The sequence below is a fragment of the Lissotriton vulgaris genome, chromosome 1_1 (assembly GCF_964263255.1).
Source record: "Lissotriton vulgaris chromosome 1_1, aLisVul1.2, whole genome shotgun sequence".
Lineage (NCBI taxonomy): Eukaryota > Metazoa > Chordata > Amphibia > Caudata > Salamandridae > Lissotriton > Lissotriton vulgaris.
The window spans coordinates 2069131695-2069153514 of record NC_141685.1 but is presented as its reverse complement, the minus strand read 5'-3'; the positions used below and the strand labels follow the sequence as shown (position 1 = coordinate 2069153514).

The 21820-nt window shown below is 42.6% G+C and overlaps 1 protein-coding gene across 1 annotated transcript in view; it reads left to right on the top strand.

Moving 5' to 3' along the window:
* The window catches only part of RERGL (RERG like), a 321184-nt gene that overhangs the window by 121627 nt on the left and 177737 nt on the right, over positions 1–21820 (top strand). Inside the window, exon 4 of the mRNA XM_086938857.1 lies at positions 20919–21067. Coding sequence (XP_086794983.1) covers positions 20919–21067 — 149 coding nt within the window. The remainder of the gene's footprint in view (positions 1–20918; positions 21068–21820) is intronic.

Below are 21820 nucleotides of genomic sequence, written 5' to 3'. Positions count from 1 at the left end.
AGAGATTGCTTTCTTTGCTTTGCAACACCAACCACACAATTCTCAGGGCCCAGGAAATGGAATTAGCGCCATTTTGAATTGAGGAGTGCACACAGTTGTCCAGGTGATGGTCAGTGGGTTGCAGGTGAAGTCTTTGTGTCCGCGAGACTTCAGAACAGGAGGCCAGCACACACAGGCCCTTAGAGATTCTTTTTCAAGCAGGTTTCTCAACAAAGTTGCAGTCTTTGTCCTTTCCTTGGAAGAAGAAGCCACTGCAGGCCAACCCCACACAACACACAGCAAAGGAGCAGTACTTCTCCTCACAGCTCGCCAGCTATTCTGCTTGGCAAAGATTCCGCTTGAGTCCAGAAGTAATCTAAAGTTTTGGGGTTTAAGGTCTACTACTTATAACCCATTTTATCATCTTTGTGAAAGGGTCTCTGAGCCCAGTCCAAACCTGTTCTGTCCTCACTTGTGCAGTATGACCACCGGGGGTGGAGACAGCATTGTGCATGGCAGACAGGCCATATTCAGGTGTAATGAAATTTCCTCCCACCACTCTTTATGCAGCCATGGTCTATTCAGCTCAGCTCTGAGTCATCCAGGACATGCCAGGCACACGACAACCCCCAAAGTGGCCGTCTAAAGTTAATGCACCTCCCCAGCTACTGTCACGCCAAAACCAGACTGTCATTCCACAAACAGGCAGGGGCAGACAGAATGGTTAAACAAGAAGATGCCCACATTCTAAAAGGGGCAGTTTTAAAAGCACAATTTAAAAACCATCTTTACTAAAAGATGTGTTATTTAATCCTGATTTCAGAGAGCCTAAACTTTACTCTTCTATCTTGTCCCAGTGGGAAGTTATACGATGTTACAAAGTATCTCGAGTTTCTATCCTATGGGACAGAAGGTCTTTCAATAGTGAAAAACTAAATTGACAGTATTTCACTATCAGGACATGTCACATGCACCAGTATATGTACCTCCTTCAACACACACTGCACCCTGCCTATGGGGGTATCTTGGGCCTAATTCAGTGCTGTCTTACATGAAAGAAAAGGAATGGTTAGGGCCTGGCAAGTTGCCAGGACGACATGGCAGTTCAAACATGTGCCAAGACTCTGCAGTGGCAGGCCTGAGATACCTTTTCAGGGCTACTCATGTGGGTGGCACAATCAGTGTGGCAGGCCCACTAGTAGTATTTGATTTACAGGCCCTGACACACTCAGTGCACTTTACAAGGGACTTACCAGTGAATCAAATATGCCAATCATGGATAATCAATTGCAATAACAATTTTTACAGAGAGCACTTACACTGTGACACTGATTAGCAGTGGCAATGTGCCCAAAGCATGTAAGCCAGCAAAAACGAAATCCAGTACAGCATCAAAAATACAGAAGGTAGAGGCAGAAAGTCGGGGGAAACCATGCTGAAAAATGCCTAGCCTAACACTGCACTATGTTCCTCTCTGCAGCAGCAAATCCTGTTCAGCAGCTCCTCCACATATAGGTATCCGGCCTCTTGGAGCCCTATTCAGCTGTAGCCTGCAGCTTTTCCTGCTAGAGAATTCTGACTTTAAAAAAAAGTGACAAAGTCTGAACCTAGAAATCCTCACCCTAACTTCGTCCAGCGGCTCCCCGACTATGATACCTCCTTCTCAGAGACTGCCGCGTGCCTTGAGGTATCTTCATAGTCCGAAGGTAAGCGGAAACCAGACCCAATCGACCTCACGTTTTTGAACTGTGCTTCATAGTGGCCAGCCATAGCTTTTGACTTTGCCCCTGTTTTGCGTGACTAGATGCCCATGGTTGGCGCTTTGATCTTCTAAGTGCTATTTTTCATTTAAAAAAATGTAAAAATTCAAGACTCTGGTTCTACTGATTGGATCAAATGGGTCACCGTCCAGTACACAATCTATGATAGATGTCATGCACATACCCTAGCACTATGGTGCAAGGGGATGATTATGTGGCATAAGGCTGGCTTAAGTGCGCCAGCATGGAGGTGAGAAGAACAGTGCCATTGTCATAGCTCTCTCTCTTAGACACAGTGCAGCAACTTTGGTTGCTACACCCATGTTGCATCAAATGTAAGTACATCAGGCCCTGAGTTTTAGCCACCAGCACCTGCCTGAAACAGTCTTTAACTATACTATCCCATTGACTTGACAGTCACTTGCTTAAAGAGGTTCTTAGTTCCTAATTTGAGCATATGCAGTATGCAGTCTGTAGCACATAAGAAGGCAAAGCCTCCAAATGAAACACTTAGGGACATGGAACTTCAAATTGCCCTGGGTCCTATTACCCTGATTTTTCACGGTATAGAATCATTTGTGGTATGAATTGTGTTACAAGTGAGTGCATAAACTGAAAGTAGAAAATGTACTGATAGTACATAGTTGCCCAAAGCTTACTTTAAGAAAGTGAAAAAAAGAGTTAACCATATATACATTTCTATAGGCATGATGAAAGCAGTTAGAATTGCAACCATCTGTACACATTTGTCTGTAATGTATGTATATATGTATGTATGTATATTCCAAATCCTGAATTAGACACCGCGTCTTAACTCTCGCACAGGAACCAAACACGACACGGACCCGGTTTCTCTCAGTGCTTATATCTTTATTTTCAGCCTGATGTCTGAGACGCGTTTCGCGTCGCGAACGCCGCTTGTTCACTCGTATGTATGTATGTATGTATGCCTTGCATGGACGTATATCTGCATACGTGTAGTTAGAAGGACCAATAAAGTGTAAAACTTTGCTACAAAGTAATGGAGTCCTGTGCACAAGTGAAAGAATGTAATGATTTGATCTACTGAAGACGCAGCAGTAATGTGCAAAGGTGGTTTTCTGCAAGGGATATATTGTTACAGGGTGTGCATCATGCAGTTTTCCTTAGCATTCAGTCCAGGGGTTATATGCTAAGCTGCATTTTGGTGTGAAGTGGGGACAGAGGGCAGTAAAGTGGGAGGAGCTAGTCTAAAGAAATGCTACGAGAGCTTGGCTATTCATCTACTTACAGAACACCTCAGATGCTTCATGTAAACTGTAGATTACAAAGTGAGAGGCTGTTGTTTGAGAAGTAAGGTCTTAAACGGTTTCCTGAGGGGAAGCATGGATGATGCTAGACAAATTTCTAATGAGATTAACGCCAACTCCCTTAGAACATAATAGGTGAAGACCTGGCATCTGGTCTTTCCATTCCATCTACGATGCCACTGACATTGCGAAGGAGTGATAGAGGGTTTAATTTTTAACTTCTTGCTGGATAATTCTGCACGATTTAAATGAGAAATGTCCAGGGAGAGCCAGTGGATCAACCTTTTTGGCAGCTGAATCTATCCTTTTGTCATTCAACAAATGCCTGTGCACACACCAGTAGTATAGTACACAGTAGTGAAGAAATTATATAAACATGTAAATACAATGTCCAAGACAACAAAAGTAATCAGAAGTATGAAGCAATCGCTGATACATTTTCGGAATATTTAATGGTTCCACAACCAGCCGACACGTGTTTCGTCGCGTTGGTACAAATCCCACGCGACTCCTCAGGGCTGGGAAAGATACAAAATACATACAGTAGAACATCTGACATGATTTTTGATTGAACAATATGGATGCGTAGCATCCATACGTGTAAACCGTCAAAAACGAAAGTAAACACCCGGTGCGAAGACCGTCAGGCGTGTTACCGGGACCAGTAACAAATGGTATAAATAAAAGATTAAAAATTAAAAACCCATCTGTTCTTACATGCACAAATGTGGCAGAAAGAACCATTCTTAATGATCCTCGAGTCTCCTAGCTAGTGCATGCGCAAAAGTATACGGTATGGCGTGGCGAGGTGCTCTCACGTGCTCGGTAATTCATACAGGTGTTAATTTAATATCACAAGTGCCTATAGGTGCACGTGCTGTGAATCGCAGTGGATAGACAGTAGTAGCTGACAAACCTGTGATGTGTGTCGCGAAGAATAAAAGGTCTGTACAGAGAGAAAATGGATAAGAGAAAAAAGAAAAGAAGACAAGAGTCAGAAATGACAGTGAATGGGGTTCAGTTACATAGGGGGGTGGGAGCAGAGGGGAGGGGTTCCTGTAAATGGAGAGAGGGGCAGTAGAATAAAGGAAGGAGGATTTAGCGAGAATGAATGCTCACCGCTCCACCGGTGATAATTCCACCCCGGCAGGGCACGAGACCAGAACAGGCTGAAGAAAATTGTTCTTCAACTCAAAACAGGCGACTCGGGTAAAGGTCGCACTGTAGGAAAGGAATCAGAAAAGAAACGTGTATAGAGGTGGACCAACCCTAAAAGATAGTTTATTTCACAGTGATAGCCTTAAATATGTTCGTGAATAAAATATCAAGGTGTATCATACCAGTATGTACGAATTAGAGTGGTTATAACCACTAGTAGGTGTCTTCAAGTATTGTTGCTAAGACGAGCGGTACTGGTAGGGGTCGCGGTAGAATATGAATGATAAGAACCCTTAGCACCCGATGTAGCTTTGGTAAAAACCAATCAGGTGAGAGAAGGAAATAAACAAATCGACAAGCTAAAATTGTAGCAGCAAATAATTACCTTGTGCGGCGATCTTCAATATTAGATGCCTGGGAGTAGGTAATGTCAACCGTACACCGGAGGGGATCACTCGCAGTAAGGTCGCTATGAAGGCAAAGGAATCCAACCATGAGTTGTAGGTTGGCCCATGTGTATTAGAAATCTACAATATGAAACGATGGTGGATAAAGCTCCGCTCGAGAGTTACCAAGGCGGTACTTACTTTTCCGACGTGAATCACAATCCTGTCTCCCGGGTCGCCGTGTTCCAAAGTGTGGACACGTGACCCGGAAGCAGGAAGTGGTTATATACTATATTGTGATTGGGCGCGCCTATCTGAAAGACTAGAACGCGGGGCCCAGTTGGAGTAAACAGGAAGAGAACAAAAGGACCCGCCAGGGTTACTAGTGTTCTTTGTGTGTAACTGAACGAGACGCTGACCTCTATGTTATAAATAGGAACCTGAGGATAAAAGGTGATCTCAAATGGTATTAAGGCGGATTCCCACACCAGATGGAATCCAGAGTAGACCCAGAGTACGGGGCGTTACTAAAATCACGTTGAAGAAAGTAAGGTATAATACTGTGATGAAATGAAAAAGAGTCCACAGTGTTTTAGCGATGTTAGAAAGTATTGTGATTGCGTAAATTTCACCTGAACATAGTAGAACGGCATGCAGCTATAGATCAGACATAGTGATGTTAATGGTTCGAAATGAACCTAAGTAAAAAGTGCAAGAGTTGGCTTTCTTTAATAGCCTTTCCTTAAAAAGGAAGGAGTGTGCAGAGGTGTTATAGTCGTCGGCAGATAGCTCACAGTGCCGCCAAGTGCCGACCACCTTCTGCAAGCAATGTAAATCAAAAGTAGAACACCCATTCAATAGTGTACAGGTTCACAATTGTTCTGTGGACCGTTTAAGCCCGTCTTGGGAGTATAACATATAGGTGCCCAGTTGGGCTGTCACATGTGTTATGTATTTGTCCTCAACACATTATGAGGCAACAGTCACAACATAAACCTATAGGAATTAACATCTTAATCCAGTTTAGTGTAAGAAAAAAATAAGCCAATTTGTCATATATGAAAATGATTCTTACATTTAAGCGAACTAATTAGAACCATTGTTAGGACAATGCACGTTGTTGGTGAAAAGAAATATCATCAGTATGTGAACACAAGAAAACAGTGAACATCCAGATACAGAAGTACAAAAGATCCATTTGAACTGGTAACAAACTTAGTGGACCTAGTCTCCTAAAAAGTATTGTAGCTCCTGGTCATAATTAAGACCCAGATCTACAGTACGCAAGCGCATTATCCACATGGCTTCTCTGCGTCTTAGGTTAAGTTCTCGATGGTCTCCCCTGACGCTGCTTGCGACTGTCTCAATGCCGAAAAAATGTACCCCGATATTATCTTGGTGTGCGTGGCATGTTGCTACGTGTAAGGCCACCAGATATTTGGGGTCCTGCTTCTGTATATCCCTCATGTGTTCTGTAATTCTCTCTTTCAATGCTCTTATTGTGCTGCCCATGTAGTACTTGCCACATGCGCATTCAATAACATAAACTGCAAATTTTGTTGTGCAGTTTATATTCTGTTTGATGGTGAACTTCTCCCCGTCAATACCCCTGAAATCCTTTGTGCCATGTTTCGCCCATTTGCACATGGTGCAGAAACCACACTTGAAAAAACCCATTCTATGCTGTGTCATCAAAGTGCTCTTGACAGTACTATGGGGAATTGTGGGGCTCAATTGATTTCTCATTGTTTTGCCTTTCCTGAAGGTGATTTGGGGTGATTCTGGGATGAATTCCCTGATTGTTCTGTCTGCTTTCAAAATGTTCCAATGTTTGTTGACACTCTTGCGAATCGTGTGATGAAAGGAATTGAAATCAGTGACCAATCGTATGGGACTGGTTGTTACTGGTGTTTTCTCTTTTGATTTCAACGTGTCTGCTCGTGTAACTTTAGCAAGTTTTTTCTGTGCTTTCCGTAGTGTGACCTGTGAGTATCCTCTTTTAGAAAATCTGTCTTTCATGTTGCCCAAACATCTGTTGAATTCAACATCCTCGCTGCAGTTCCTCCTTGCCCTAAGGAATTCCCCAAATGGTATAGAGCGAATTTGGTGTGGTGGATGCGAGCTGGAGGCGTGTAGGATGGCGTTACATGCAGTGGTCTTCCTGAATAGTCTGCTGTGCAAAGTGTCCTGTGCTACATACAATTTTACATCGAGAAAGTCAATTTGTGAAGTGCTGCGTTGCATTGTAAAGCTCATTTCCCACGAGTTGGTGTTAAGGTGTTTAAAGAATTCAAGTAGGAGTTCTTCAGTGCCTGACCAGAGCAAAATGCAGTCGTCAATATATCGACCCCAGAAAATAATGGAGTCGACATATTGAGCGCCCCTAGGACCCCAAATAAGGTCTGACGCAAGAGCGCCCATAAAGAGGTTGGCAAACGAGGGCGAAAATCTCGACCCCATAGCCACTCCTCTCTTTTGTCGATACCAGATGCGATCGAAAATGAAAAAATTGTTATTGAGGATTAGTTCCATCATTGATGTAAGCATCTGTGTGTGTTGCCATAGGGATGCTGGTCTGTTGTAAAGTAGCTTGTTCACAGCTTGGATACCCAATGTGGGGTTGATGCTAGTGTAGAGGGAAACTACTTCCATGGTTGCCAGTATAGTGCCCGGTTGCCACTGTAGGTCTGCCAGTGTGCTCAGAATGTGCTTTGTATCCTGTATGTACGATAGTAGATTTCGTGCGAGTGGACCCAGAAAGAGGTCTACATACTCAGCTAACCTCTCTGTGGGACCCCATATACTCGAAACAATGGGCCTCCCAGGGGGAAATGGGAGGTGCTTGTGAACCTTGGGCAAGGTGTAAAGCCATGGGTAATATGGCCTGAAGACTTTGAGAAAGAGATATTCGTCGTCATTATGTAAGCCTGCTTGTTTCCAGATCAGTAGTTTGCCGTTGATTTCAATGGTAAGTGGACCTATGGGGTTGTATGACAGTTGTTCATAGCATGTGTCATCACTCAATTGGCTGGAAATTTCGTTATGACAGTCTTGTATGTCCATTAATACGACATTCCCTCCCTTGTCGGCTTCCCTTATAAGTAAATTTGGATTGTTTGCTAAGGTGGTAAGAGCCGAGCGTTCACCATGGGTGAGATTGTCCCTGTACTTAAAGGTGCGTCTGCAATGTTTAGGATTGACCTTGTTCAGATCCGCAAGTACAAGCTTGTGAAAATTATCTATGGCATTGCCACCGGGGAGGGTAGGGATCCATTTGGATTTGGATTTCAACCCACTGGCAGTGCTATAGTCGGTATCAATATTTAATTCATCAAAAAGTCTGTCCATATCAAAAGGCGTTTCTTCCCGATCAGTAAGAGTCATAAGCAGATGAGTGGCTTGTACATCTTTTATTGATAAAGTATCAGAATTAGGTGCAGAAATCTTTTTAATAGTCTTAGTTGTGTTGTCAGAACACCAGAAATGTTTTTTTAGTTTAACCTGTCTGACAAATTTAAAGGAATCAATCTTAGCTTTACAGATGCCCCCTGCGATAAGGGTTGAAATTAAGGCCCTTGCTTAGCAGAGAGGTCATGTCAGGGGTGAGGGTTAGTGAAGAGAGGTTAATCACCAGGACTTCAGAGGATGTCTGATTTAATTCTTGGTTGTCCCCGATCTTAGCTTCTTGCGATATTCTTCTGCATTTGGCCCTTCTGACCCTGCGGGTATTGGTTCTGGTTTGTCTCTTGGGATAAACTCCCTGTAACCCTTTTGTTATTACCAACCGGGCCATTGGATGTACAAGGTAACGATATATGGAAAAGGCAACGTGTATTGTTTTTTAAACTGTAAAATTAATAATTAAATGAGAGAAAAGCAGTGTACCATGGACGATAGCAGCGTTGATAACCAGCTAGAAGAACTGTTCATCCTTAGCCAAAAGTTTCATTTTGAATACATACACTACATCCTATGGATGAGACCCCACAGGAAAAGGAAACTCTGACAAATCAGTTAGCAGAAAACATGAAAAATTAATTTTAAATTGAATTCTGCCTCACAAAGTAAATCATAGGAGAAACTACTACACATATGGACACTCACATCAAACAAACATACTTTGTGCCATGCCAGGAAAGAGGCCACGTTGCAAAAGGTATACTTCAAGTGTGTTTTTTTTCTGAGTTGTGACATGCTTCTGTACTCCTGCATACTAATGGAGATTCCAGATGAATCAAGGACCCTTATACTGGAACTTTCCTTTAGTAGGTGAGCACGGCAGAATGTGCACCCTACGGAGTGAAGGCACATCCCTGAACACTCATTATTACCTTCCTTTAATGAGAACGCTTATGGCCTAAGGACAAGGATGAGGACATCTATCCACAGTGCATTCACCAGGATACAGATTAGAGGCAGTAGGACTCGCCAATGCACAATTGGAAAAACATCATTAGCTATTCATGATTCACTTCTTGCTCCTGCATCAGAGATCTGCAGAAGTTCATTCGTTTGATTAAGATTAGCTGCGTGTCTGTCCATTGCCAAACATATGACGTTCGGTAGATGACTTCTAATCTTGAATAATCATGGGCAACTTTTGCCAGCTCCACTGCAACAAATGCTCAGAAAGTGGGGAAACTGAAACTACCGTAAATCCACATCCAAAACATGCAAAGGATTAGAAGAGTGTGCTACATTTTTAGGGGATCTGCCACTGCCACATAAACAGGTAAAGAATGCACGTGAGAAATCCACGTTGAAGAATGCCAGGGTAGTCAGAAGTTACTGGGGTCCAATTGTAACAAGTGGGGATCATTCAGAAATAATTAAAATACAATTTAAAAAAATACTACCTTCCTAATCCTCCAATAATCTCAACACCTCAAAAAGATACATTACTGTTATATTTTTGTTACAAATATTTCAATAGTAAAATGTTTTATATTTTGTTAAACAGTAGAAAAATATTGGCTGCTCTCCGTTCATGTTCATATCACATGATATGCTTTGCTAAAGAGCACTACATGTAGACACTGCGGAAGAAACACTCAATTGCGTACAGATTAGAGTGCACCAGTGTCATTCCTATTGCTATCCTTGGCACATGTTTCTTGACTTAGTAAGACCCACTCTGCAGAAGATGCATTGCTGGAGTTGCTCATGAAAGTGGCACAACTCCAGCAATGTGCCACAACAGATAGGTGAGTCCCATTCAAAAAGCCCTGCGTCATTCCTTACCCCTGGTCTGAGCAGGCGTAGGGATTTTGACGCAGTGAAGGTGTAGAGTGACGCAGTGAAATGTTGTAAATTTCACTGCGTCAGTTCTACAATGATTTTTGTGTGGGAACTCCCACCCTGCATACATTATGCCTGGTGCATGCATGATGTGACGCAGGGCTTTACAACGTGACGCATCTCCATAAATTGGCCACATTGTTTTTGCCACAGTTGCTTCAAAAAAAGTGACACAATGGCAGCGCAAGGAGGCACAAAGGGCTTGTAAGTCTGCCCCCTCACGTTTACTACATTAATTGTCAATGTTTTTTTGAGACTCACTCTGCTGGGTTATGGCCACTGAAAAAGTATGTTGAGGATGTATGATTAATTCTCTGTGTCTAATCACAGTCTGGATACTCTCAGTCTGTGCATTATAGCTGATGTTTACCCAGAGTCTGCGCCTCCACTTACCAGATGGGGTTGCCCATAATCACTCACCATGTTCTCTCCTCTGTTTAACCCTCCCTTAATGTCTGCTTCTGCTGCAACTGTCAATGGAACAGCCTCACTGCATGGACGCCTTTGGTATTCTTCCAGCAAAAGATGCTTTACTCCAGAGAGACCAGTATTACCAAATATGCTGTGCTGCCATACTTGTATTTGCAGTGTAGAATGACTATGATTATACACCATTTTTGAAGTGTACAATCCATTTGAGATGAAGGAGCGGTTCATGACTCACACCGGGGTAGATGCAGTTCTTGGATTGCACCAATGTCTAATTTGTAAAATAAAGAATGCTGGTGCCCAAATCTCTGCTCAGGTATCCACAGATGACGATATTAAATGCCAGCGCCCCAAATACTAAGGCTCTTCAGCCTTGAAACCACTCCAGCCCTCTTGAATACACTGTTAGGTACCCACTTCACCTTTGTCTAACACTTGTGTGGGCTCCTGCTCTCGCCTTTTGTGGCGCTTTTTCCATTTTTATTTTTCTTCTTCTTTCCCCTTTGTATTTATTTCTCACTCTTGCCCTTGGTAAACGTCCAAAGAGGAACAATATGTGCCGGTCCCCAAAAATTAGTGACGGTGTCTCCCATCAGCAACCATAGACTAAACATAAACACTGGATTGCACCCACCATCACAAAGTCCTTATGCACACCTCTCAAAGAAATGGTCTCTGTTGCGGGGACAGTTTGTGAACGGCCGGCTTCATTTTCGATCTCCTCTAAAAACACAAGACACATCTACTACTAAATGTATGTTCGTTAGCCGAGGAAATCCACAGTGCAAACCAACGTAGTCACCATTTTGAAGAGTTGGACCAGCATCCAAGCATTTTGTGTTATAAATGGGGTATCTTCCGCAACATGGAGTAGGGCCCTGCACCATAATAGGCACAGAGAGGCAGATGTATTAAAAATATGCGGAAATGTAGTGCAGCAACCAATTTTGCTGTACAGGATTGCATAACAGGGGAAACAACCCAGAACCAAAAAGGCTGCTCAGCACCACCCACTCATTTTGTATCCATTATGCAAAGGTTTGTGTATGATGTCTAGCATAGATTTTCTTCTCAGAGTAGGTGAAGTACTGTGCTTACCCTCAATTTAACACTTTTGTCAAACTGTATGTATGCTGTACTACACAGTACACGTACAATGTGGGAATCATTTGGAAAATTAAACAATTTCTTCAGCTTATTCCCTGCCTTAAGGATGTGTTATATTTTGTCACAACGCCCAGTCTACCATTGTTAAGAGAGGTCTTTTCATCAAACACCATGGATGGCAGCGAAGAAACACCCATGTACCTCCCATGGGATGCTTCCTTGGCTCAAAGTAGTGCAAATTAACAGCAGAAAGTAGGTACTACATGAGCACTTCGTGCTGGGTTACGTCACTTTTTGTGACTTTGCACCTGCACTAAGTATGAATAAATCTTCCCTAAGATGTCATTTCAGTGGGCTCGCATTTTCATTATTGTGCCCAAGGTGACCAATTTCCACAAGCTACGTCCATAACTGTTGAGAAAAGCACTTGCCACACAATGATGATTGTGGTGCTAGACTTGGCCCTTTCTGCAGGGTCATCCCAAATTTTTCACCCGTCCTTTTTTTGCTGAATATGTTTTTTGCTGGCTCAGAATTCTGTGCACTTTGCCACTGCTAACCAGTGCTACATTGCTTGTGCTCACTCCTTAAAACATAGCAGAATTGACTTATACCCACTTCTCATATTACTTGTAAGTCCCAAGAAAAGTGGAATTATATGTGTCCAGAGCCTGTAAATTAAATGCTGCTAGTGGGCCTGAAGCACTGATTGTGCCTCCCACTTAGGTAGACTTTTAAACATGTCTCTGACCTGCCCTTGCAGCCTGTGTGCGCAGTTTTAAACTGCCATACCAACAGGGCAAAATAAACCTTTTGCAAGGCCCAAATCTTCCTTTTTTTTAATACATATAAATCACCCATATTGTAGGCCCTGAATAGCCCAGAGGGCAGGGTGCAATGTATTACAAAAGTACAAGAGGTACTTATAAGTGTTGCATATCCTGGTGGTGATAAGTTCTTATAATAAATGTTCTCTACTGGAAAGCCTACTTCTCCAATAGGATACCATTGGAGTTACCTTATTACATTTATCTATCTGTAATGGCTAAATGGTAACAGGTAACCAGTTCATTGTTGGTATATTTGGAATTAAAACAAAAAATCCACTCTTATGGTAAAGTTGGGCATTATATGTGGGTATTAGAACACGCACTACCAAAATATACTCAGGATGTGAAGTTGTAGCGTACACCCGGGGTATCACCCTCTGATTAGGGTGTTAATACAAATGCACGTGGGTGGTGCCGCTTGAATCAGCGAAATCTCCCTAGGCACAGCTTGAAACCTGCAAACAGCAGGATACAAATACTTGATGAAGATGTTTGAAAAATGAAGGCTGATCAAGTGGTCATTCTTTCATTGTAGTTATTCAAGAATATTGATGCTCCATTTAAAAAATAAATCAATTGGCTGTATACAAATCCATCTGTTTGTTTGAAACAAATCTCCTGATACATTTCGAGCAGGATGTCCTTCGTTAGGGGAATTATCTTAAGGTGAGGTTAAGGGTAATAGGAGTTGAATTGCAGAGATTATATAACATTGCCTCAACAAACCAAAAGTGTGTTTCAGAACATTACAGCGGACATGTGTCAGCAAGGTAGGCATTATATCACAATTTGTAAAATGGCACTTTTAGAAAGCTGTTAAATGCTGAAGTTTGGAGTAACTGAGATCTCCAAACCATGCAGCAGCCGGAAACGAATCATTTTTTGCCAAACTGTTCCACCATGCAATTTCTTTGCGTTAGATGCCATGCCCAATGTTACTAATGAATCAGACTGTGTTTCAAGTGAATATCCAGTGTGATATAATCACCAGTCTTTTTGAGAAACAGACACCAGCTTCTTGTCTTGTGGAGAACCCTGATAAGGAAACTTCAGAACTCAGACCACTATTCAAACATCTACTGTGAATCATTAATTACATGATTTGAAATATTAACATTGAAAAAATAACAGTGTAATCGGGGCATTTATGAAGTGTTAAATGCTGTAAAACGTATCCATGTTGTTATAATTATGTCTTCCGCAGAGGTGCCTGATCCATTTATCATGAGAGCAATGTCATGAATTGCTAAATTGTATTTATGACTTCATTGATAATAATTTCTAGCTCTCGTTTGAATATGCAAAAAATGTTAACTGTTTATTTGTTGAGTCATTATTTGTGTTGTAGTAACATCGTCAATTTGGCTTGTTTAATTTGTGTTTTTGTGTTTTTTAACTGTTTTGATTGATGTGGATTAACTTTGTATGTGATCTTTTGTGTGTGTCAACAAATGGTCGTATAACATTCATGTACAAAACAAAGTAGTAAAAGGTGACCGCTGTTATTGATTTAAGCAGCCACGAATGAAGCAAATTTACAAAGGATTTGTCAGTGTTGCATTTCTTGTTTGATTAAACTAGTTTACAGGCTCAGCTTCACTGGCTCTATGAGCCTAACCCCTTTGTGTGGTTTAACTTTTAGAAAGCTGGCATTTTTCTTCCTCAGATATTTAATTCCCGCAGCCTATGTCTGGGTCACATGACTCGATGAAGCTGACAGTTGGGCATTGTGTATTCCTCTTAGGCAGCCACACACAACAGAGTGCTTATGTGCACCTAGATGGGCTATCACTGGGCTGTATACTCCCCATAGTTAGTCTGGAGCCAGGACAGGAAAAGCAGGATATCTGGTGACAACAAAGGTAAACCTGTAGAAGCTTCTCCAAATGTCCAGAGTAAGGGCACCAGGTATAAATATTAGGCCTCAGACTAAACTCTACAGTACACTTCTTCACCTGTGGATACTCTGCCAAGATGAAGAACTGGTGTGCTGCTGAAAGGACTGCCACTCTGCTGGACTGATGATCTGAAGCAACTGCTGCCATGATGTGCTGACTTGCTACCTGCTGCCCTCTTGCCTGGGAAAAAAGGAATGTACCTGCAGCTGTTCAACTCAGGACTAGGGGTGGGTGGAATTTGCATAGTCGCGCTCGGCAAAGCTCCACAAAGCTCCGCAAAACGGTAAAAAAATCTCAGCCTGATGGCAAAAGTTCTGCAAACTCACGGAATTGCTTGTCCCGCCCATTCGCGATGCTTTTTTACTGTTCGTGAATGCTGTTTGTGTGCTCGGGGTGAAATATCTTGAGAACACGCATTTTGAAAGCAAGAACAAGCAAAGTCAAGTCAAGTCAAGTCAGAGAATTTATATAGCGCACTACATACCCAGAGGGTCCCAAGGCGCTTAAAGAGGAGAGGAGGATTATTTGTCAAATATCCACGTTTTAAGTTGCTTTCTGAATGCTAGGTGGTTCTGGGTGAGGCGAAGGTAAGCGGGGAGTGAGTTCCAAGTTTTAGCGGCCAGGTATGAGAAGGATCTGCCTCCCATGGTGGTCTTGTTGATGCGAGGTACAGTGGCGAGGGCTTGGCTGGAAGAACGTAGTTGGCGGGACGGGGTGTAGAAGGACAGTCGTGAGTTGAGGCATTCTGGTCCGATGTCGTAAAGTGATTTGTGTGCGTGGGTTAGCAGTCGGAAAGTGATCCTCTTATTGACGGGTAGCCAGTGGAGGTCTTTAAGGTGACCGGAGATGTGTTCGTTGCGTGGGATGTCTAATATGATCCTGGCTGAGGCGTTTTGGATTCGTTGGAGTTTCTTCTGGAGTTTAGCGGTAGTGCCTGCATAGAGTGTGTTTCCGTAGTCCAGTCGGCTCGTGACCAGAGCATGGGTGACCGTTTTCCTTGTTTCGGTGGGGATCCAGCGAAATGTTGGGATTGCGGAATTTTGGGCAATTCCACATTCTCCGTGGAAGGCAAAATTACCCAAATTCCACAAATTCTGCAAGCAGAACAGAATTTACTACCCAGGCCTACTCAGGACCCCAAATTGACTACAAGGGGCAGTTGGCTGCCTGCCTGACTAGAGCCTCAGGGACAGAAGGCTCCAGGAACCTTGAATCCATCACCTGGACGGGGAACAGTCTTTACAACACGGGTATTACCTCGCAAGTCGTTACAACAACTTGCGCTGGAGGGCGCTGTTGGATAGGGAATAGTTTAATTTTCTATTCCAACACCTTCCCTACTGTAACGTGGGCTGGAGTTGGAATAGAAATTTAAACTATTCATCTATCCAGCGCTTACAGCGCAAGTCGTTGTAACGACTTGCGTTGTCAAAATAGCGTTGTAATGGCTAGTGTGGTAAAAGCCCGCGTTGTAATGCCATACAACCCACCTGGACTTTGCCATCTGTGAGTCCTACCCTGAAGAGTGGTGCCACCGTAGCCCATGACCCTTGAAAGTAGTCCAGAAGACTCTCTGCCAGTCCATCTGTGGACAAAGCAGAACCAAAGCATCTTCTCTGCTTTGTGATGCAAACCAGAGTGGAAGCGATGCATCATCTCTGTTGCCAGGTTTCTCCCAACTCAAAGGACTCCGCAGCTACATCTGAACCACTGCCTCTGCAAAGCGTTCTCATGTCCCTCATCGATAGCAGCCTCAATGACGATACAGGTTCTTGCATCACATCCTCACAGCCACTAAGAACCAACGCATCGCCTCACTTGCTCGACACCCCCCCAACACCAGACTTCACATCACAAGCCTTAATTGATGGGATCTTCATCGACAATGCAGGGCCACAGAACTGGCTGAACTTGGCTTCATGACACTGTTGTGTAGTTCCTATAAACCTATGTAGGATCTGCACAGTTAGACAACATAGACTGTAGGATTGGTGTCCAAACTGATTCCAGACACCCCCTCCTGGTATGTTTGACTGCATACCAGCTAGCTCACAGTGCCACTCAAAACCCCTCTTACCAAGGAGAGAATAGTTATTGGCAACTATCGAACATGACAACTCTGTCCCATCAGGGATCATGGAAAAAGTACAGTACTTTTTGCTCAGTCACTCGTGCTCACTTTGCCTCAGAGAGATGCACAGAATAAAGACAGAAACAGATATAAATGATTGTAAGCACCAACAGAGTAAAAGGATGATAGATTTCTACCATGGAGCTAAAACAATGAATATATGCAGGTATATACATACATGCTAATGCATAGTCTTACGGTGCAACCCTAACTAGATGTACCTAAGTGTACCTAGCGTGTATGTAGGTGTAGAGCCAGGAATCCCTCTAGGATAAAGTCATCCCCACTATCTGAAATGAGAGACTGTGCGACCCTGTCTTGATCTTGAGATGGACACCACGTGAGGGATGTCAGACCACTGCGACCTGGAGTGTCTGCATGCAGGAACCTCAGCGTCTTGAGCCAGTGTGTCAGCATGCAAGTCCTTTTACTCTTCTCTCGGCCTCAGCAAAGATATGGTGCTTATATACGCTAAGTGGTACCCACAGGGGATCTACTGTGCTGTGTCATGTCAGACTTAGGATGACGGAAGGAATGACCCTTAAATATAGTTATTATGCAGGAGATGGTAGTCCTGCTGAGTTTCCAAGAATCCTCATGCATAATGGATGAGGCTAGTTTTCAGCGAAAATCCCATGTCCTGTTAGCAGTACCACAACTAGGTAAAAGGTCACTCCAAAAAACTGTTATATAGTGATATGGCAGGGGAAATATAGGTGAGAGGTTAGGTTGCTACCTGAGCCTATATTGACGTACCTATATGAAACATAACAACACATTCTCGGCCTGCATATCTCTGGTTCTACTGATTGGATTTTTTGTTTTACTCTTTATTAAAAATTACTCTATTTTTGTACACTGGTGTGGGATCCTTTTGTAGTGTGTTTTCACTGTGTGAAGTGTTACACAGATATTTTACACATTGCCTCTGAGTTAAGCCTGACTGCTCTGTGCCAAGCCTAGGGTTGAACGCAGGTTAATTTAGGGCGTGTTTATGCCTTCACCCTGACAAGGACTGTGGTTCCTGCTTGGGTAGGGTTTCACACCCCTCACCAGTAACTTAAACTCTTACAGGTGGTGTGTTCTATTTTTGGCCCATTGTGTGCCAAAAAGCTCATGCTGCTGCGCTGTTGTACACAATAGCAAAAACCCACTCTGTAAATTCTGTAGTTTGCTCCACAATATAAATGCCCATGCTATCAGACACACTGTCAACTCTGCCTGTGAGGAGTTTCTTTTGGTAGAGTTATCAAATGTATGCAACTGAACTGACTTGAAAAACAGATTTTGTTTAAAAAACTGTTTATATATACATTAACTAACCTTGCTCTTGCCATTCTTGATTCAGCTGCTTTTGGGACAGCAAACCATGATATCCTGGGTATAATTGAATTGCTGTTACTAGTTGTAAGCCACAATATTTAATTAAACAAAATACAATCTATTTACATCTCTCTGTCTCTTGATTAAAACAATGTCAAGCATGTCACTGACTCCATTTGAGGTATCCAGACATATAGCATAGGTTAGACTGCCAGCAACATATATTTGTTTTGCGAAATCATTTATGTGCAGTCTCAAAAATCAGCAGCATTCTATGTTTATGTTTATGTTTATGTGGGGATATTTATATAGCGTGCTGTCGCTCCAAGGAGCATCCTGGCGCTCCGACTCCATTGCTGATAGGTTAGTATAATTTAACTGATTGTAGATGTTTTGTACACGGAGAGATCAGACAAGTGATTTACAAACTGATTCGGCTAGCCCATAGATCCATGTTTTAAAGGATTTTTTAAAAGTCTGTTCTGAAGTAATTATGCAAAGATGGAAGGGCAGTTTGTTCCATGCTTTAGCTCCTATAACTGCAAGAGATTTTCCTCCCTTTGTGGCAAGTCTAAACTTGGGGACAGTCATCAAGTTGGCAGTAGCTGACCTGAGTTCTCTTGTAGGGTGATATCTGTTGAATTTGTTATACAGATATTGTGGGCCACGCTTGTGAAAAGCCCTAAAGGTGATCACAAGGACTTTAAACAAAATACGCTTCTGAATAGGAAGCCAGTGCAGCATGTCCAAAGCGGCCGATGCTGATGATTTTCTGGGCCACCTTAGAACCAGCCGCGCCACCGAATTCTGTACCATCTGTAGTTTGTGCAGGGTAGATTTTGCCACCCCTGCATACAGACTGTTACAGTAATCTATCTTTGATGTAATTAATGCAATTGCTACAGTACGGCGGGCTGATAGAGGCAGGAAATCAAAGAATTTTCTGAGGCCTTTTATGATATTAAAACAAAGGGCGGCAACTTCTCTAGTTTGTTGTTTGAAAGAGAGCATCTCATCAAATTTTATTCCCAAATTTCGTGTTTCACTAATGGTGTTAGGTGGAGCTTCTGCATCAGATGGCCAGCAAGTGTGTGGGGAGAAGAGGTTGTTTTTCCCAAATGGTAAGATCTCTGTTTTAGCAGAGTTTTCATTTGAGATGGTTATTATGCATCCAGTTGAAGGTCGCGGTCAGACACTCTTTCAGAACCTGTTCGGCTTTTTCTAAGTTTTCATCCAGAACCAGGACCAATTGAGTGTCATCTGCGTAAGCTATGGTACTGATGTCATAAGAAGCAATAAGGTTGATCAGGGGAGCCATATAAAGATTAAACAAGGTAGGGCTCAAACTTGAGCCCTGTGGCACCCCTGAGCCAATCTTCTTCTCTTCCGAATGGAATTGTCCAAGCATGGTTATCTGTCTTCTGTTCAACAGGAAGTTTTTAAACCATTTTAACACAGTGCCCCCTATGCCAGCCTCAATAAGGCGATGTAATAAGATGGCATGGGACACCGTGTCAAATGCTGCAGATAGATCTAGGAGGATTAAAACTGCCCTTCTACCTAGATACAGTGCAGCTCTTATGGTTTCCGTCGTTGACAGAAGTGCTGATTCCGTGGAATGGCTTGCTCTAAACCCTGCCTGATTTGGATGAAGGATGTTATTTTCTTCCAAGAATGTTGAAAGCTGCTTATTGACAAGGGTTTCAGCACATTTACATATGGCAGGGAGTTGCGAGATGGGCCGCAAATTTGATAGAACTGATGGATCATGCAGAGTCTTTTTTTGCAGTGGTTTGACTATTGCAGTTTTCCATGAGGTAGGAACATCTCCAGTTTGGAGTGATGTGTTGAGAATGTCATTAATCACGGGGTTTACTTCTTCTTTAATTGCATGAAGCAATGAGGGGGGGCAGGGATCAAGTGGCGAGCCAGATTTGATTTTTTAGATGATTTGTGAAGAGTCTGCAAGACTAATCATAGCAAAGGTGTTCCAGTTGGCTGACCTGGGCTTATTGTCTTGTACAGTATCTTCATCATCTTGGGGGATTTGAGGAAAGTCTTTGGTAAGATTTATAATTTTTTGTTCGAAATAGTTTGCAATTTCGTTACAAAAAGTCTGTGAGGGTAGGATTTCCTGGGATAGAAATTTTGGATTTCGGAAACTATTTACAATTCGGAAGATTTCCTTTTGTTTGTTCTGTGAAGCTTCAATCCGGTTTGTAAAATATTTCATTTTAGTGCGTTTAATTAGTGCATGGTATTTCCTTCTGGCTGTCTTAAAAACTTCCTGATCATCATTATTATAGTGCCTACGCCATTTCCGTTCTAGCCTTCGCACTATTTGCAGTGTGTGTCTTAGTTCACTAGTGAACCAGGGAGCTGAGATTTTCCCTTGTCTAGATTTTAATTTTTGTGCTCCCCCCGAGGTCAGTTTCTCCCCCATGGATCTCATCCATCTCTCGTAGCTAAGATTGTCAGCGACAACTTCCCCGTGCAGGGATGGTTTATTTTCTTTTACCCAGTTTGGTAGGTCCGGGTGATCAATAATTTTCGCCCAGCATGGAGTGGGTTTCTCATTTCTCACTATATCTGTTTTTACAGCCTTTGTTTCATCGGTTTTGAGGTTAAAAGCGATGAATTTGTGATCGGTCCTAGTTAGGGGCAAGGGAGCTGAAACCGTAATGGTATTAAGGTTAGAACAAATACAATGCAAAACATGCCCAGCTATGTGTGTAGGATCAGTTGTGAGTATTGTCAGTCCCAACATATGCATAATATCTTTAAAACATAGCACATTGGGGTCGCTAATGCTGTCAAGGTGCAGGTTTAGGTCTCTCAATAAGGTAAAATTAGCCGCCTTTAGCTTTAGATTGGTGAGGACTTCACCCATACTTTCCAAAAAGTGGCTCGCTTGTCCTGGTGGGCGGTATAATAACGCTCCGGAAAACATAAAGGAGTCATGGGCCTGTAGACTAAAGGCTAGACATTCCGCTCCTTTAATGTCGGATAATTCCGAAATGTTGCATTTGAGGGTGTCTCAATGAATAATAGCCAGCCCCCCCCCCCCTCTCTGTAAGGGTCTATCTAGTCTCTGTATCCGATAACCGGGTGGCAGTGCATGTACAATGTCTGGGTTAGACCAATCTCTTAGCCACGTTTCAGTGACTAAGAGGCAATTCAGTTTTGTCTCCGAAATTAAGTCATACCTATGTAGTGCATTGTTGCACATCGAGCGGGCATTGATTCTAGTGAATGTTATGAACTTTGACATATTTAACAGTGATGAATTCTATGTGTTTTATATTACATGATGATGTGTGTGTCTTCCAGCCAAGCAAAGGAAAGCTATCCTTCATTGACGAGCTGCTCTGGCCTGATGGGGTTGTGGTAGTGTATGACATCAGTGACCGTTCATCGTTTGTCTACGCAAAGGCACTGATCTACAGAATGCGGGAAACAAACCTGAGAGCATGCAAACGGTAAGTAGCAAAACTGTTTAATCCTGAATACTATAAACAAAGGGAAACTTCTTCTAATACACATTTCTCCCATGTAATCAGACATCAAAGTAGTTCTTGGTTAGAAATAACACAGACATTGCACAGTATATATTTTATTGGCTCCATCCACCAATCAGAATGTACATTTATTTGCTTCACTTTCAATAGTTTAGGTGAATAAACTGCTTGTGTTCTCTTTAAGCTTCTTCTGTTTCACTGCTGAAACAAAAAGAAAAAATGGTAAGGCAGACTCCTAACACAACATTGGACACAACGTTTGTGCGGCTTGATTTTTACTTGCAATCTTTCTTGATTTGTTTATGAAAATACAAAAAGGGATTTTCTCTCTTTAAGTGCTCGAGAGCAATTGCTCAGTAAATAACATGGATAGGTCTGTACTTTATAATAATTCATTGACAAAAACTTGCAAAGTAAGCTGGGACTTCACCGCTAATAAATGTTTTAGGTTGAGCCTTTAGCGGCAGCGTGCATGCGCTGTTCGCGTTGCAAGGCATGCAGTATTCAGTATGGAGTAGAAGCTCAATGGAAGCTCCACACACTCTCTGCCTATATTTGTCATTGACTTAGTTCCTAAATGCTGCTTCCCGATTGGTTTTAGACTTGTAAGTCCCTCCTTATGATGGACATGTCGTCATTTGTATCCTTCCATGGCTACTGGCCCCTTTACTTCGTGTGTTGCACAATATGTTTTATTTATACTGTGAGCACTAT